We start from the raw sequence: 18700 nt of genomic DNA, 5'->3' as shown, positions 1-18700 counted from the left end.
CTCATGTGCCTGCTGCCCTTGTCCTTTCTAGGCAGTGGAGGTTGTTGCTGAAGGAGACTTGGTGAGTTGCTAGAGATGGTACACAATGTCGCCAGTGTGTGATGGTGGCAGAGGAAGTGAATGTTAAAGTCTAATTTGATAGAGAAGGTTATTAGAGTCAGGTACCTTTATGTGGTTGGATGCTGAGGTCTTTTTGGGGCTGGGATGGGGTGATTCAATGGGGGCGGCAGGGGGTGTGGGGGAGGGCAGAACAGGACTCCACACTTGGGGGATGGAACAGTTCTGGTCTTCATATCTGAAAAACAGGTGTTGAATCATTGGAGAAGGTGCAAAGAAAGACTACAATGATTGCAGAACTGAGAAGCTACAGTTATCCAAAAAGACTGGATGTCTGGGGCTCTTCCCTTTTCAAAAAGAAGGAGGGACCTGACAGAGGTCTATACGGTGGCACAGTAGTTAGCACTGCTGCCTCACAATGCCAGGGTCCCAGGTTCAATTCCAGCCTTGGGTCACTGTCTGTGTGGAGGTTGCACGTTCTCCTTGTGTCTGTGTGGGTTTCCTCCCACAGTCAAAAGATATGCAGGTTAGGTGGATTGGCCATGCTAAATTGCCCATTAGTGTTGGGGCTAGGGTCTGGATGGAATGCTCTCTCAGAGAGTGGGCGCAGACTTGATGGGCTGAATGGCCTGCTTCTGCACTGTAAGATTCTGTGATGATTCACTTGGATTACAGATGAGGGCTCGGTTAAACATCTCTAAAATACATCACCTCTGACTGTGCAGCACTGCCTCACGGCTACTCTGGAGTGTCAGCCAATATTGTGGGCTCAAATCTTGAGTGGGACTTGAATCCACAAGTTCCTGACTCAGGCACCAAAGTGTTCCCCACCCAGACATGACCGACAGATAAAGGTGTGTAATGAAGTACCTGCAGATAGTGAATGCTCTCCTGCTCTCTCGCTCCGTGTGTTTGGATCTGGCAGGCTGCCAGTGCTGACTGTCTTATTAATGAGACATCAGGTCAGCAGCCAGAGATTCTATTCTACAAATGGGTGCTTTCTGACCCGGAGCAGAGCCAGTCACCTCTGCACGTCTCTCATGTTGAAACAGATGGTAGCAATCAGACAGCACAGATCAGAGATGGATTACAGTGCCAGTGCAAACCCCATTGCTTTCAGTCTTTTGTCTGGCTGCAGTTGTGCAGGGCTATTCCAAAGTATCTGAAGTCTGCAGTTCAGAGAAAAGAAGCAAGATATAGAATCAGTACAGTGCAGAAAGAGGCTATTTGGCCCACCGACAATAATCCCATCCAGGCCCTATCCCCATAACCCAATGTAGCCCAATGTAATACTGCTAATCTCCCTGACACTAAGGGGCAATTTAGCATGGCCAATTTATTTAACCTACACATCTCTGGACACGAAGGGGATTTAGCATGGCCAATCCATCTAACCTACACATCTTTGGACACTAAGGGGCAATTTAGCATGGCCAATCCATCTAACCTACACATCTCTGGACACTAAGGGGCAATTTAGCACGGCCAATTCATCTAACCTGCACATCTTTGGACTGTGGGAGGAAACCCCCGCAGACAAAGGGAGAACGTGCAAACTCCACACAGACAGTGACCCGAGACCAGAATTGAACCCATGCCCCTGATGCTGGGAGGCAGTAGTGCTAACTGCTGCTGTTAAATATCTCATGGCACTTGTTCATGGATGACCAAGGGACTTAACCCTGGTGTCCTGGCCAAAACCTATCCCTCCAATACTATTAATTAATGTCATTTTGTCATCATTTTGTCATCAAGCCCACCTACTTCCTCAGAAGACTAAGAAAATTTGTCATGACAGCTACGACTGTCACCAACTTTTACAGATGCATCATGGAAAGCATTCTTTCTGGTTGTATCACAGCTTGGTATGGGCTCCTGCTCTGCCCAAGACTGCAAGGAACTACAAAAAAGGGTCGTGAATGTAGCCCAATCCAGCCTCCCATCCACTGACTCTGCCTACACTTCCTGCTGCCTCGGCAAAGCAGTCACCATAATTAAGGGCCCCCCGCATCCCGGACACTGTCTCTTCCACCTTCTTCTGTCGGGAAAAAGATGCAAAAGTCTGAGGTCACGTACCAATCGACTCAAGAACAGCTTTTTCTCTGCTGCCATCAGACTTTTGAATGGACCTACCTTGCATTAAGTTGATCTTTACACCCTAGTTATGACTGTAACACTACATTCTGCACCCTCTTGTATCTCTATGAAGAGTATGCTTTCTCTGTATAGTGGCAAGGAACAATACTTTTCACTGTATACTAAGACATGTGACAATAATAAATCAAATCAAATCAAATCGTCTCAGTGCTGCGGCTGGGAGATTTCTGTGCATAGTTTGGATTTTGCGTTTCCAACATTATGACAACGGCAACTCTTTCAAAAGATACCCAGTGTGCTGTGAGGTGATTTGGGATGTCCCCAAGTCATGAAAGGCACCAGAGAAATGCAAATCAGTTTTAAATCTGACATAGGGACTTTGAGACATTTGATGTCTTCTGCTTGAATCAGTCCTCACTTGTCAATTATAATGAAAACCTGAAAGTATTCTCACTCATGCACTGTAGCCTCAGTAAGAAAGGGTTGCTATCTTGTACATTGCAGAGTTTCCTGAGTTCAGTTGCAGTATAAACTCCTTTCTCATACGCTAATAATTTGTCCGACAGGGCTGAGCATGTTTCCATGTATCTCTGTCCTCAAATGTTACAGTAGTTTTTAATCTGCTTTATGTTACATATTGCACTGATAGGATTACACAATCAATCATCCATTACTATCTTAGAACCACGTCTTTTATGTTAATGAACTGCTATAAACTGCACTGTCTAGCAGGAAGGAAACAAATTCACCTGTGTCCTTCCACAATGTAAGAGATTTGGCAGCCAATTTGCACACAGCACGATCCCACAAGCAACTCTAATGCAGCAGTTTGAGGCGTAAATATTGTCCAGAACACTGGGGACAAATAGTGGACACTGAAGCTTTTACATCCACATGAAAAGCCAGACAGGATCTGGGTTCAGTATCTCACTGGAAAGACAATGGCCGGAATTTTATTGTATACGAAGTCTCACAACATCAGGTTAAAGTCCAACACCTTCCACTCACCTGACGAAGGAGCAGTGTTTCTGAAAGCTTGTGGGTTTACTATCAAATAAACCTGTTGGACCTTAACCTGGTGTTGTGAGACTTCTTACTGTGTTTACCCCAGTCCAACACCGGCATCTCCACAGCAGAATTTTATTGCTGAGCTCACCACAGAAATTGGAGCAGGTGAGACGTGGACCACAGAAAGGTTCATTGACCTTGGTTGGGATTTTCTGGTTTCGGGGCGAGCGAGGTCGGAAAATCCCGCCCAGTATCTCTAACAGTGCGGCACTCCCTCAGCACTGACCCTCTGACAGTGCGGCACTCCCTCAGTACTGACCCTCTGACAGTGCAGCACTCCCTCAGTACTGACCCTCTGACAGTGCGGCACTCCCTCAGTACTGACCCTCTGACAGTGTGGCCCTCTCTCAGCACTGACCCTCTGACAGTGCGGCACTCCCTCAGTACTGACCCTCTGACAGTGCGGCACTCCCTCAGTACTGACCCTCTGACAGTGCGGCACTCGCACAGTACTGACCCTCTGATAGTGCGGCACTCGCTCAGTACTGACCCTCTGACAGTGCGGCACTCCCTCAGCGCTGACCCTCTGACAGAGTGGCACTCCCTCAGCGCTGACCCTCTGATAGTGCAGCACTCGCTCAGTACTGACCCTCTGACAGTGCGGCACTCCCTCAGCATTGACCCTCAGTGCGGCACTCCCTCAGCGCTGACCCTCTGACAGTGCGGCACTCCCTCAGCATTGACCCTCTGACAGTGCGGCACTCCCTCAGCACTGACTGTCTGACAGTGCGGCACTCCCTCAGTATTGACCTTCTGACAGTGCGGCACTCCCTCAGCACTGACCCTCTGACAGTGCGGCACTCCCTCAGGACTGACCTTCTGACAGTGCGGTACTCCCTCAGTACTGACCCTCTGACAGTGCGGCACTCTCTCAGTCCTGACCCTCTGACAGTGCGGCACTCCCTCAGCATTGATCCTCTGACAGTGCGGCACTCCCTCAGCACTGACCCTCTGACAGTGCAGCACTCCCTCAGGATTGACCTTCTGACAGTGCGGCACTGTCTCAGCGCTGACCCTCTGACAGTGCAGCAACTGGGAGTGTCATCTTCGGTTATTTGCTCAATTTTCTGGAATGAGGCTTAAAGGTATGGAATCGTAGAATCTGACATCAGATCAGGAAGCCATATCATCCAATTAAATACTCCCCTTGCTCTTGTCCCCAGAGCCCTGCAAACCTTTTCTTCTTCAAGTTTCCCTTCGTTTCTTTTCTACATATGTGGACAGGTGACACTATTTGTTGAGAGTTGATTATTTAAGCTAATCTTGGCTGGATGATTAAGGTTGTGTCTGAGATGTTGCTGGAAGATAAATTACTTGGGAATTGGGTCACCTGAGTGCACAAAGGATTGTGACTCGAAGTGAAGGGTGCAGTCATATTTGGATAGATCTCAGATGGAGAAACAGATCAGTGTCTGAGACTGTTGGTTATCAGTCACTTCACAGATTCATAGAATATTCTTATAGAGCAGAAGGACACCATTCAGCCTATCGAGTCTGCACCGACCGCAATCCCAGCCAGCCCCTATCCCTGTAACCCCACATATTTACCCTGTTAATTCCTCTAACTATGCATCCCGGGACAGTAATGGGCAATTTAGCAATGCCAATGCATCTAACCCGCACATTGTTGGACTGTGGGGGGAAACCAGAGCACCCAGAGGAAATCCACACAAACACGGGGAGAACGTGCAAACTCTACACAGAAGTGACCCAAGCCGGGAATCGAACCAAGGTCCCTGGTGCTGCGAGGCAGCAGTGCAAACCACTATGCCACTGTGGCGCCCTGAAGTGGACTTCCATGGGCTCCACCTGCCTGAGTTGTAAATGAAAGGCTGATACACTAAATATCAGAACTCGAATGAGGTCAACATTGACACTCCCAGATAAATAAACTGAAATGAGAATTATTTAATCAATGTGAGAAGATCTACAAAGGGTGTTGTCATCACTGGGTAATTATTAGCAATGTTTTCCAGCTTAAAATAGAAAGAAAACACAAATCTTTTTGTAAGTAGAGAAATAGGAAATGCTGAAAATAGCCAGCAGATTTGGCACCTTCTGTAGAAGGGAAATAAGCTTTAACATTTCACCCTGATGACTTTTTTTTTGTTGCTAGTTTAAAAATGTTCCCATCAATGGGGAATGATTTTTGTTTTCTCAGGAGATGTTATATTACCGCAAAATCACCTTAAATACAACACATAGCCCACATCACAGCTCATTATTACATGGTGGATCGCACAGATTAATGCTTTTGTCCCAGTCTTGATGTAGTAATCAGCCTCTTTACCCTGTGTGATCTGCCAAGTAGATAATCATCATGGAGATACTCCACCTCACATTATGATGACACGGGGAGTATTTGGGTGGCATGGTAGCACAATGGTTAGCACCACTGGTATGGGATACTTCTCCCCCAGAACAGCAAGGGCAGCAGGTGCACAAGGCCAGGATGGCACAGTGGTTAGCACTGCTGCCTCACAGCGTCAGGGACCCAGGTTCAATTCCGGCCTTGGGTCACTGCCTATGTGGAGTTTGCATGTTCTCCCCATGTCTGTGTGGGGTTCCTCCAGCTGCTCCAGTTTCCTCCCACAGTGCATTCTCCCCCAGTGCAATAATCCAGCTAATGCTCTGGGGGCCCCAGTTCAAATCCCACCACGGCAGCTGGTGGAATTTGAATTCAATGAATAAATCAGGAATATAAAACTGGTCTACTCCAGATCAGGTAATGTGGTTGATGCTTAATTGCCCTCTGAAATAGCTTAGCAAGCCACTCAGTTCAAGGGCAATTAGAGATGGACAACAAATTCTGTTCTTGCCAGCGACATCCAATCCAACTTAAAGGATAAATGAAGCAAAAATGCAGGAACGTTGCTTCCTTCTCCTGGTTTGGGGGTGGGGGGGATGTGGAATAAGAGATAGGCCATGTAGGATTGAGGTATTAAGAAGGAATTTCTTCAGTCAGAAGGTGGTAATTCTTTGGAATTCTCTATCTCAAGAGGACTGTGGAGGATGAGTTATTGGGTATGTTCAAAGCAGGGGTCCATAGATTTCTAGATACTAATGGACAAAGGAATTTGATTTGATTTGATTTACTATTGTCACATGTATTAAATATAGTGGAAAGTATTATTTTTTGTGCGCTATACAGACAAAACATACCGTTCATAGAGAAGGAAAGGAGAGGGTGCAGAATGTAGTTACAGGTGTAGCTAGGGTGTAGAAAAAGATCAACTTACTGCAAGGTAGGTCCATTCAAAAATCTGACAGCAGCAGGGAGAAGTAGTTCTTGAGTTGGTTGGTATGTGACCTCAGACTTTTGTACCTTTTCCCTGATGGAAGAAGGTGGAAGAGAGAATGTCTGGGGTGCATGGGGTCCTTAATTATGCTGGCTGCTTTGCCGAGGCAGTGGGAAGTGTTGACAGAGTCAATGGATGGGAGGTTGGTTTGCCCGATGGATTGGGTTACATTCATGACTTTTGTAATTCCTTTGCATCTTGGACAGGGCAGGAGCCATACCAAGCTGTGATATAATCAGAAAGAATGCTTTCTATGGTGCATCTGTAAAAGGTGGTGAGAGTCGTAGCTAACATGCCAAATTTCCTTAGTCTTCTGAGAAAGTAGAGGCGTTAGAATATGGTGTTGTTCATAGCAAAATCCTTGAAATGCAATTCCAATTGATCTGTTTGAGTGGAATGGGTTGAGGAAGGAATGTTGGGAGAACTCTGAAAAGGTACGTTGGAAGAGTCCTGATCTGTTGCTAATGCCAGCAAGGTGATTAACTGTGGCATTCTGATGTATCTGTTGAGTGATTTGAGTGATGCAGTTCAGCAAAATGCATCGACCTGTTTACTTGTTTTCCTGAGTGATCGGCTTTCATTGCTCAGAGAAGAAGCTGCCCAGCACTGGTTATGTGAGAGGGCTTGTACTGTGGAGTACAATCAGACTTAATGAATTTATATGGCTGTGCTGTCATGTACAAATATATAGAAAGGTTGCTGAGTGACATTAAAGGAGTGATCTGAACCCTCCATCGTGACACTGCAGCCTGAGAAAGGTCACTCTTCCTGTAGTCGCTGACCTATTGTGTAGGTTATTATAAAGATGATGGGCGTTGATGGGTGAGAGCTTCGAAGAATGGAATCCTCGTTCCTAACAAAGACATAATTTGCCATTTCCCCTCCCTTTATCCACTCATCTCCTGAACACAGGCAGTTCCACAGTGTACTTCTCACCCAAACTTTCATGTGAAAGATTTTTTCAGCAGAGTATTCAACTCTGGAAGGCATTACATGTAAGCCTATTTCTATCCTCACCCAAAATTTCCCCACATGCCATACGTGTAAACGCAGACAAGTGCATACATATGAACGTGGACATGTATGTACATATATCCACAATCATGCACTCACAAACATACATACACAGTCATCCATTCTCTTACACATTCACACACAAACACATACACAGAGACCACACATACATGCATGCACATTTGTGATCACATACACTTGCTTGAAAATTTGCATGGATATACACTCACCCACATACGCACAAACACACACACACACACACACACACATATACAGCCCCACATACACAGCCGCATGCATACACTCAAATACAAACACACCTGCACCCACACGCACACCTACCTACACACACACACCCATTTACACACTGATAAAACACACCCATATACAGACACACACCCACATACACACCACATGCACCCATATACTCCCGCACCCATATACACACCCATATATTCACATGTGTCTACATACACACCCATATACACATGCATACAGATATCCACACACATATATCTTCCATTAATGGACACTGTATCATAAACATGTTTTTTCCTTCTTGCAATCTTGGCAGACACTGAGGCAAATTGTAATGACCCAACTTTTCCTTGAGTGAATGTAGTTATCCCAAGTTGCTGACACACAGATTTGGGCATTCTGATTGGAGGGATGATCCACTGCGAAGATTACAGTACAAACTTGTCTTCCTTCCTGACCTCAAAATACTCCCAGAGATCCTACAGCAGCCACCCCCACCCACTCATTATATATTTCTTAATTGCTGCTTTTCATTGTGCTTGGTGCCAGTTGGTGATTGAGAGGATGGGCTTAGGGTGTGGTCACAGAATACCTCCCCCCCAAATGGCTGGAGGGAGAGGGTGGGGGGGGGGGTTGCTGCAAATTATGGCAGGGGTACGACTTCACCCGTACCTCCTCTGTCACCCCCCCTGCACCATTCCCAGCAATCCCCTCCCTTCCTGCAACTTTACACGTCACAGATCTCAAATAACAAACTGAGCTGAGTGTACTTTAATAATAGTCTCTCCCTGTGTTATTTATTGGGAGTTCTTTTTGGCGTCCATTTTTTAATCTTCCTCTTTGAATGATGAATAAGAGGCTGTGCCCACTCATAAATATTAAAGTAGCAATAAACAAAATTAGAATCTGTGCTTCTTGCAGTTTAGAAAAACATTATTCTTCATGACCACCACCCCCCCCCCCCCCCCCCCCCCCCCCACCAGATGGTGGGACTGGGGGTGAATCCAATTGACTTTTTCCTAATCATAAATGGTGTTTTTAAAAGCAGATAAAGCCAATTCCTTCTCTGCTGTATGGAGTCTTTGGAGTTTATGTATTCATTTGTGGGGCATGGGTGTCGCTGGCTGGCCAGCATTTATTGCCCAACCCTAGTTGCCCGAGGGCAGTTGAGAGTCAACCTCATTGCTGTGGCTCTGGAGTCACATATAGGCCAGACCGAGTAAGGAAGACAGATTTCCTTCCCTAAAGGATATTGGTGAATCAGAGGTGTTCTTCCAAAAATCAAAAATGGTTTCATGCTCATCAGTAGATTCTTAATTCGAGATTTTTTCTAATGTTGAATTCAAATTTGAACCCAGGTCCCCAGAACATTAGTTGAGTTTCTGGATTAATAGTTGAGCGATAATACCACTAGGCCATCACCCCTCTGTTATTCAGTAAATGAGAGAAACAGTAGTTACCATCATAGAATTACATAGAATTTACAGTACACAAACAGGCCATTCAGCCCATTAGGCTTTTGCTCCTCATCTTACCCAATCAATAAGCCATTTTATTCCTTTCTCTCTGATGTATTTAAGACACTTCAAATGTTCTTGGAGATCAGGGCATCATGGTGGCACAGTGGTTAGCACTGCTCCCTCACAGTGATAGGGACCCAGGTTCAATTCAGGCCTTGAGTAACTATGTTGAGTTTGCGCATTCTCCCCATGTCTGCATGGGTTTCTTCTGGGTGCTCCAGTTTCCTCCAACAGTCCAAAGATGTGCAGGTTAGGTGGATTGGCTGTGCTAAATTGCCCCTGCTTGTCAGGAGGATTAGCAGGGTAAACACGTGGGGTTATGGGGATAGGGCCTGAGTGGGATTGTTGTTGGTGCCGAATGGCCTCCTTCTGTACTGCAGGGAGTCTATGATTTAATGATTAGTGTGATTGTTAAAAATTGCAATTCAAACCCAATGGCTGAAACTCTATCGCACATTCTTCACATAATCAGATGAAGAGTGATGCCCTTTTAAGACATTTTTAAAATTCCCTTTTAAGAATGTGGGACGCTCTTCTGGGAATCAATGACGTCTACGTGGGCTGTGATTGACACCAGATTCCCAGGGATTGCCAGTCTATTCCCTTCTTTCTGTCAGTATTTCATCTGTGCCTCAGAGCTTCCCTGCAGCTGCGGCTTTTTTGCCTTGTTTCAGTGATTGCTTCTTTCTCTGGCTGTGTTTGAGAAACTCCGTCACCCTGAAGTATCTAACCATCTTGCTGGGGGCAGGGATGCTTGCCTTCCTGGGTGCAATCATTTGCATCATTGCAAGCATCGGCCCGGGTTCCCCGGGAGCTGTCCCAGGTGCTGAAGATGCAGAGGGCGCGTTGTATGGTGCTGAGGGCGGCGCTGGAGCTGTCCACGGTGCTGAAGGAGCGGAGAGCCACAGCACTCGCCCAACTGCGGCCATCGCCTTCCAGCCTGAGGCTGGCAAAGCCTCGGTGGGCTCCCAGCTTGGCCAAGGGTCCGTCCTGGGCTCGGACTCAGACATTGGCACCACCAGTCGCTTCCTCTGCCTGCCCTTAGCGCAAGACTGCCCGTCCCCGTCCATCCGAGAAGACCTCCTGCTGCTCCGGAGCACGGCAGAGCACCTCCGCCAGATGGTCATGGAACAGGAGCAGCAGATCCTCAGCGACCAGGAGACCATCAGGGAACTCACCGGCAAACTCAGCCGCTGTGAGAACGGGCAAGAGCTGGGCTCCTTCCAAAACAACCCCGAGGAATATGCCTGGGACGTTGGGAGAAACAGTCTGGAAGAGGGGAGTGAAGAATCTGAGCAGACGGTGCTACAGCTGGAGAACACTATCCACTCCTTGAAGAACAGCATTGAGAATCTGGAGGTAAATTAATGTCTTCTCCTGAACCTCCCGTCCTAGCAACAGTTTGTCACTGGGCTCGCAGGTTGCATTCCATTTGTCAATGTCCTAACAAGCAGTATTTTCACAAAGCGCAGGGTGATTTATTGCAGAGATGTGACAAGTTCAAGGCTCTGGATTTTAGATTCTAGATTATTCTCGCAGCAGCCCTGCCCTCCAAGTTGTGGAAATGGATGAGGGGACCTGTTGGATCGGACCTGGGCCGGGGCTACCAAGGCGCTAGGGGCCCTATTTTCCCGGTTAATTCTTCAGCTTTGTGACAAAGATAAAACCGTCACTAGCACTTTAGTGGTTTGAAAGAATAAGAGGGAAGGAGCCAAAGAACAGCACTGAAATCCACTGGGTATTTCACGTTGACACCTGCGCCTTTGCTAGTCTGTGTGACCCCCTTCATACTGTCTGTTCCCCGCGGCATCTGTTCCATTCTGACTCCCCCTCAACACTCCCTCCCCGCTCCAGACAGAGCCCCTGGTTGCTGAATGCTCCTGATTTCAATGGTTATCTGCTTTTCAGCTTAACAAAGACGTAATAAAATCACACACCGAGACCTGGGGCTTGATCTCAGGGCTTTGTCTGGCTGCATTCACGCCTTGACATTGTCCCTAACATCCAGATCTAGGAATGGAAATCTAGGAATGGCTGTGCTGCCAATCTTAGAGCTTGACAGCACACCAATAACCACTTGGCCCAGCATACCTGTTCTAGCTCTGTCAGACAGCTATGTAGACCCATTGCCCCATACTTTTTCACACTGCCATTATCCTGTGGCCTCCACTTGATATATTTGTGTGAGGATGGGAGGCAGCATGGTGGCACAGCGGTTAGCACTGCTGCCTCACAGTGCCAGGGACCTGGGTTCAATTCTGGCCTTGGGTGACTGTCTGGAGTTTGCATGTCCTCCCCGAGTCTGCGTGTGTTTCCTTCCAAAGATGTGTAGGTTTGGTGGACTGGCCATGGTAAATTGCCCTGTAGTGTCCAAGACCCCTTAGTGTCCCTAGATGGTGTAGGTTAGATGAATTAGCCATGCTAAATTGTCTCGGCCATGGAAATGTACAGGGTTATGGGGCTAGGGCAGAGGAGAGGGCCTGGGTAAGATACTCTGTTAGAGAGTTGGTGCAGATTTGATGAGCTGAATGGCCTCCTTCTGCATTGTAGGGATTCTATGATTCTATGGCTAGAATGTTCCTCTCCCTCTCTGGTGCAATGATCTTCGACAATCATTTGCAGTAATAGCTGTTCCATGACAACTATCAATAGTCATGTTTCTGAACTCCCAGATTTGGTTGTTGCTTTCTGGACAAGAAGGGAGGATTGCTTCTAAATAAGAAACTGCAGCGATATTTCTTAATCCTTGGAAACACAGTCAGCATGCTAAACAGAATCGCTGCATTGTGTGAAATATGTTTTACATTTCCAGTTGCGACAGTCCAACTTGTGAAGCAATTTATTGCACACTGGAAAGCTCGGTACAAATGAAATGATATCTCAAAGTAATAGACTGAACATTTTGTTTGTCTCACTGATGCTGGGGAATAATCTTTCAGCTGTGAATGAAAACAAACTCTTTTGGTGCCAGGATCCCTCAGGTTCCATGTTATTCGTACAAAAACTATTTTCATTTCTATAGCACCATTACCAGTTGGGGAGGTGATGGCATGGTGGTATTATTACTAGACTATTATCAATCAAGAAAGTCAGCTAATGTTCTGGGGACCTGTGTTCGAATCTGCTGCAACAGATGGTGAAAGTTGAATTCAATAAAAAAAATCTGCAATTAAGAATCTACTGATGACCATGAAACCATTGTCAATCGTCAGAACAACCCAGCTGGTTCACTAATGTCCTTTAGGGAAAGAAATCTGCCGTCCTTACCCGGTCTGGTCTACATGTGACTCCAGAGCCACAGCAATGTGGTTGACTCTCAACTGCCTTTGGGCAACTAGGGATGGGCAATAAATGCTGGCCAGCCAGTGAAGTCCATGTCCCACAAATGAATTTAAAAAAATACTGTAGTAGTACATCCCAAAATGCTTCCGATTAAAAAGATGATACTGAGTCAAAGGAGAGATATTTGGATATTTGGTCAAAAGATGTGGGTCTTAAGCAGGCAGGAGCAGTAGAGAGGTAGAATGGATTTAGGGAGAGAATTCTAGAGCTTAGGGTCTGGCTGGCTGAAAACAGAGCCACGAATGAAGGGTTGAAAGGAATGTGCATAAGATGGAGGTACACAGAGATTTTGAAGATTACAGGCATTGGGAGAGGTGAGAAAGACGGAGCAATTTGAATGCCAGGGTAATAGTCTTCAAAATTCAGGAATCTGTATACTGGGAGCTGCTATAGATCAGCAAGGATATGGAGATGCCGGCGTTGGACTAGGGTAAGCACAGTAGGAAGTCTCACAACACCAGGTTGAAGTCCAGCAGGTTTATTTGGTAGCACAAGCTTTTAGAGTGTCACTCCTTCTTCAGGTGAGTCACCTGATGAAGGGGCAGCACTCTGAAAGCTCGTGCTACCAAAACCTCGTGTTGTGAGACTACTTACTATAGATCAGCAAACACAGGAGTTTCGAGTGAAACTCAAGTTTATAGAGGATGGGAATTGAATGGTAAATCAGAAAAGTATTTGAATAGTTGAGTCTGGAGTTAACAATTTAAGTCTATTTATTAGTGTCACAAGTAGGCACTGCAATGAAATTACTGTGAAAATCCCATAATCGACACACTCCGGTGCCTGTTCGGGTACACTGAGGGAGAACTTCGCAAGGCCAATGTACCTAACCAGCATGTCTTTTGGATTGTGGAAGGAAACTGGAGCACCTGGAGGAAACCCACACAGACACGAGGAGAACATGCAGACCTCCGCACAGACACTGACCCAAGCCAGGAATCAAACCCAGGTCCCTGGCACTGTGAGGCCCAGGGCTAACTGCTGTGCCACTGAGCCGCCATGACAAGAGCATGGTTGGAGTTGAGGCTCTGATGCAGGGTCATCCAGACTCAAAGCATTGGCTCTGGTTCTCTCTCCACAGACACTGTCAGACTTGCTGAGATTTTCCAGCATTTTCTCTTTCTGTTGCATGGCTCCGGGGGTTCAGCAGCAGATGGGTTGAGGCAGGGTGGAGATAGGCAATGAGAATAGTTGTTGCGTATGGAAGTCAGAGCTATATTTGGGGAATATTTCAAACCATGAGGATTTATCCAGTAAGAAACCGGAGTGGAATGTAAATCAGTAATTATTCATGGAGAAACAGCACAGAGAAATATCTGTGTTTACTTTATAAAATTACAAATCGAGATTTGTGGATGGATTAGAATATTATTGATTTATAACACACTACCTCACCCACACAAATTGTCATGTTCACTGTTGGCAATGAAAAAACTACTTTAGCGTTTAGACAGAATCTGAAATGTTCATATAAAATGTAATTACTGTTGACCAGGCAGACCCCATTAACCACCCGCAGTTCACCTGGTTACTGAATGGCGTTTTGATATTGCAGCTTTACTTTCAAATTTAAACTCAAGGCAGAGTGATGTGGGCACATCGTTGACAGGCTGATTGGTGATTGACCATAGTTAACAGAGGATTTATAATCCACTGGGGGATATGTGTAATAAATACTTGTTATGAGAGTGAAACCATGTTATATATGTTCTACACTCAGATAGTTTCCCTATGTTCTTCTAGCTTTTCCGTCTGATTTGATTCATAAGTCAATAGTTATTGACCCACTTGCTCCTCACACTTCCTTCTGACACCTAATCAGTTTCATGACATTCCATTTCAAAGAACAATGCATTGAAAAGGCTTCCTTGTTTTATCAAACTATACGTATTTTTTATAAAAAGGACCTGCATGTTTATATCATTTTTCAGAACCTCAAAATATCTCAAAGTGCATTGCAACCAATGAATCACTTTTGAAATGTAGTCACTGATGTAATCATAGAATCCCTACAGTGCAGAAGAGGCCATAAGACCATAAAACATAGGAGCAGAATTAGGCCACTCGGCCCATTGAATTTGCTCCACCATTTAATCATGGCTGATATTTTTCTCATCCCCATTCTCCTGCCTTTTCCCCATAACCTCTGATCCTCTTATTAATCAAAATCCTATCTATCTCTGTCTTAAAGATACTCAATGACCTGGCCTCCACAGCCTTCTGCGGCAAAGAGTTCCACAGATTAATCACTCTGGTTGAAGAAATTCCTCCTCATCTCTGTTTTAAAAGATCGTCCCTTTACCCTGAGGTTGTGCCTTCTGATTCTAGTTTTTCCTACTAGTGGAAACATCCTCTCCACATCCACTCTATCCAGGCCTCGCAGTATCCTGTAAGTTTCAATAAGATCCCCCTCTCATCCTTCTAAACTCCAAAAAGTACAGACCCATAGTCCTCAACTGTTCCTCATATGACAAGTTCTTCATTCCAGGGATCATTCTTGTGAACCTCCTCTGGATCCTTTCCAAGGCCAGCATGTCCTTCCTTAGAAATGGGGCCCAAAACTGCTCACAGTACTCCAAATGGAGTCTGATCAGGGCTTTATACAGCCTCAGAAATACACTCCTGCTCTTGTATTATCGCTCTCTCAACATGAATGCTATAATTGCATTTGCCTTTCGAACTGCCAACTGAATGTGCACATTAACCTTAAGAGAATTTTGAACAAGGACTCCCAAGACACTTTGTGCTTCTGATTTCCTAAGCATTTCCCCATTTTGAAAATAGTCTATGCCTCCATTCCTTCTTCCAAAGTGCATAACCTCACACTTTTCCATATTATAATCCATCTGCCACTTCTTTGCCACGCTCCTAGCTTGTCCAACTCCTTCTGCAGACCCTCTGCTTCCTCCATACTATCTGTATCATTTGCAAACTTTGTATCATCTTTGTATCATCTGCAAACTGAGCAACAGTGCCTTCAGTTCTTTCTTCCAAATTGTTAATGTATTGTGAAAAGTTGTGGTCCCAGCACCGACCCCTGAGGCACACCACTTGTCACTGGCTGCCTTCCTGAAAAAGACCTCTTTATCCCCACTCTCTACCTTCTGCCAGTCAGCCAATCCTCTATCCATGACAGGATCTTACCATTAACACCATGGGCTCTTAACTTATTTAACAGTCTCCTTAGAGTTTGACCTTGTCAAAGGCCATTTGGCTCACCAAGTCTGCATTGACTCTGCAACAGAGAATCTTACCAAGGGCCCCCCCACTCACCCTATCCCTGTAACTCCATACATTTAGCATGGCCAATCCATCTGACCTACACATCCTAAGACACTAAGGGGCAATTTAGCATGGCTAATCAACCTAACCCGCACATCTTTGGATTGTGGGTGGAAACCCACACAGACATGGGGAGAATGTGCAAACTCCACACAGATTGTCATCCAAAGCCGGGAATCGAACCCGGGTCCCTGGCGCTGTGAGACGGCAGAGCTAACCACTGTGTCATCGTGCTGCCCCAATATTGGAAGTGCTGGAAATGTTGGAAATGCAGCAGGCAGTTTGCACTCAGCAAGATTCCACAAACAGCAATGAGCAAACTGACCACATGAGTCTTAACGGACTCCAGTGTACTGACTGCAATGGACTTTCTTGCTGACACAATTCCAGCATTTTATCTCAACACCACTGCCGCAGGACTGTGAAAGCTACACTTCCAAACATCTGCTTTCGATCTTGCGTTGGGGTGTAGTAGAGTAACTGCTCTGGGATTACTCTCCCTATCTCACTTTGTATCATATACACCTCCGTAAGACACCAATTGTCATCTCTTTCTGAGCACTAGATGATGGCTAGTAATATTATCGCTAGACTATTAATCCAGAAACTCAGCTAACGTTCTGGGGATCCAGGTTTGAACCCCGTCACAGCAGATGGTGGAATTTGAATTCAATAAAAAATATCTGGAATTAACAATCTTCTGATGACCATGAAACCATTGTTGATTGTCGGAAAAACTCATCTAGTTCACCATTGTCCTTTAGGGAAGGAAATCTGACATCCTTACCTGGTTTGGCCTACATGTGACTCCAGAGTCACAGCAATGTGGTTGACTCTTAACTGCCCCCTGAAAAGGCTGAGTGAGACACTCAGTCCAAGGGCAACTAGGGATGGGCAATAAATGCGATGCCAGCAACGCCCATGTCCCACAAATGAATTTAAAAAAGACACAAGAGTCCCAGTTTATTGCATTGCTTGTTCCTCACACATACCTAGTCAGATTCATGAGGTTCCTTTTCAAAGAACAATGCATTGAAAAGGCTTCCCTGTTTCATCAAATTATGAGTTACTTCTCTGAAACATTGCTCACAATAACATCTCTTCTAATGCCCTTCTAAAGTCATGTTAGTCTCCCCACAGTGGAGAAAGTTAACTAATGAATTGAGGTTGTGGTCAATGTTTATTGTGGAATGCTTGTTACACCATTGTTGAGTGATTGTCATTTCACTGAATCAGCTCCGTGTAAAACTCTGCATCAAATTCCTGTTTATCACTGGAAATGTGGGTGTGGATGGCGGGGTTGGGGCAGTGCTGTGGAGGCATTCATTTTGTTCCAGGCCTTTTGGAACTGCAGGGAACTCTTTAGACACATCTCAAGTGGATGCCTGTAACCAGGTTCTCACTGCAGAGCCAAGGCTTGGGTTTGAAGTTGGATTAAAGGTTAATAATTCAATTGTCTCACCCAGTCTCCCTCTTTTCTGAAACTTTCTATCAAATATATTATATACACATATATATATTCTGTTGCTGTAACATTGCTGGATTCAGACTAACCACTTCAAAAAGTAACCTCTCATTGGGTTTCCGCCTTTGAAAATTATGAAGACTCTGAACGTAGGGTCTTGGAGCGAATACAAATGAAACTGAATTGCAAAGGTGGAGAGAAGATGTGATTTTCTTGTGGAGTTGGAGAAAAATGAGAACTGACATACAATCTGATTATGAACTCACAACACACTGACTGAGAACGTCAGAGAGCAAAATGCATTTTGAAACTCTGACGCCCTGCCAATTGCTGATGAAGATCCTGGGTGATACGTCTTTTTCCTCTACTGGATGTGAGGCCCACATTAAGAGCATTGATTTTATTTATCCTTTCCCATTTGGGCAGATTTTGACAAAGCCAAGGAAGGAGCCCTTTAATTCTGATCCTCTTTTCACAATTTGAGGGAGAAGGTTATGGATAAAGAAACTTGTTTAAAACGTATGTGCTTTTTGCAATTTGCGCAGTGTGCACATATGTTTGTGTATATTCGTGAGTGAGCATGTGTATGCATCCCTGTGTGTGCACGTAAGTTTTTATGCGTCTGTGTGTTCCAATACCACCACTGACGCACAGTGATAGCCATGTACACCATCTATAAGATGCATTACAGCAACTTCATTGAATCATTGAATCCATACAGTGCAGAAGGAGGCCGTTTGGCACCAACAACAATCCCAGCCAGGCCCTATCCCTGTAACCTCACGTATTTAGCCTGTTAGTCGTCCTGACACTAAAGAGCAATTTAGCATGGCCAACACACCTAACCTGCACATCTTTGGACTGTGGGAGGAAACTGGAGCACCCAGAGGAAACCCACACAGACATGGGGAGAACATGCAGACACCGCATAGACAATCAACAAACCTGGAACTGAACCCAGGTCCCTGGCACTGTGAGGCAGCAGTGCTAATCACTGTGCCACTGTGCCACCTTTTTTTCCCTAGATAACAAAGACACCTATGCAGCATGCGACGGTGCAGAGGGACCTCGGGGTCCTTGTGATGCGTCGCAAAAACACAGCCTGCAGGTGCAGCAGGTGGTCAGGAAGGCCAATGGGATGCTGGCCTTCATAGCGAGGGGGATTGAACATAAAAGTAGGGAGGTCTTGCTGCAGCTGTATAGGGTGCTGGTGAGGCCGCAGCTGGAGTACTGTGTGCAGTTTTGGTCGCCGCACTTACGCAAGGATATTTTGGCCTTGGAGGGAGTGCAGAGGAGGC

At 45.6% G+C, this 18700-nt stretch overlaps 1 protein-coding gene across 1 annotated transcript in view; it reads left to right on the top strand.

Annotated features, from left to right (window-relative positions):
- Positions 1-18700, top strand: part of LOC145361506 (uncharacterized) — a 68543-nt gene that overhangs the window by 25087 nt on the left and 24756 nt on the right. The window contains exon 10 of the mRNA XM_080217318.1: positions 9899-10672. Coding sequence (XP_080073444.1) covers positions 9899-10672 — 774 coding nt within the window. The remainder of the gene's footprint in view (positions 1-9898; positions 10673-18700) is intronic.

Source organism: Carcharhinus amblyrhynchos, chromosome 35, assembly GCF_965287045.1.
Source record: "Carcharhinus amblyrhynchos chromosome 35, sCarAmb.v2.hapA, whole genome shotgun sequence".
NCBI lineage: Eukaryota > Metazoa > Chordata > Chondrichthyes > Carcharhiniformes > Carcharhinidae > Carcharhinus > Carcharhinus amblyrhynchos.
This window is presented reverse-complemented; position numbering and strand designations above follow the sequence as displayed.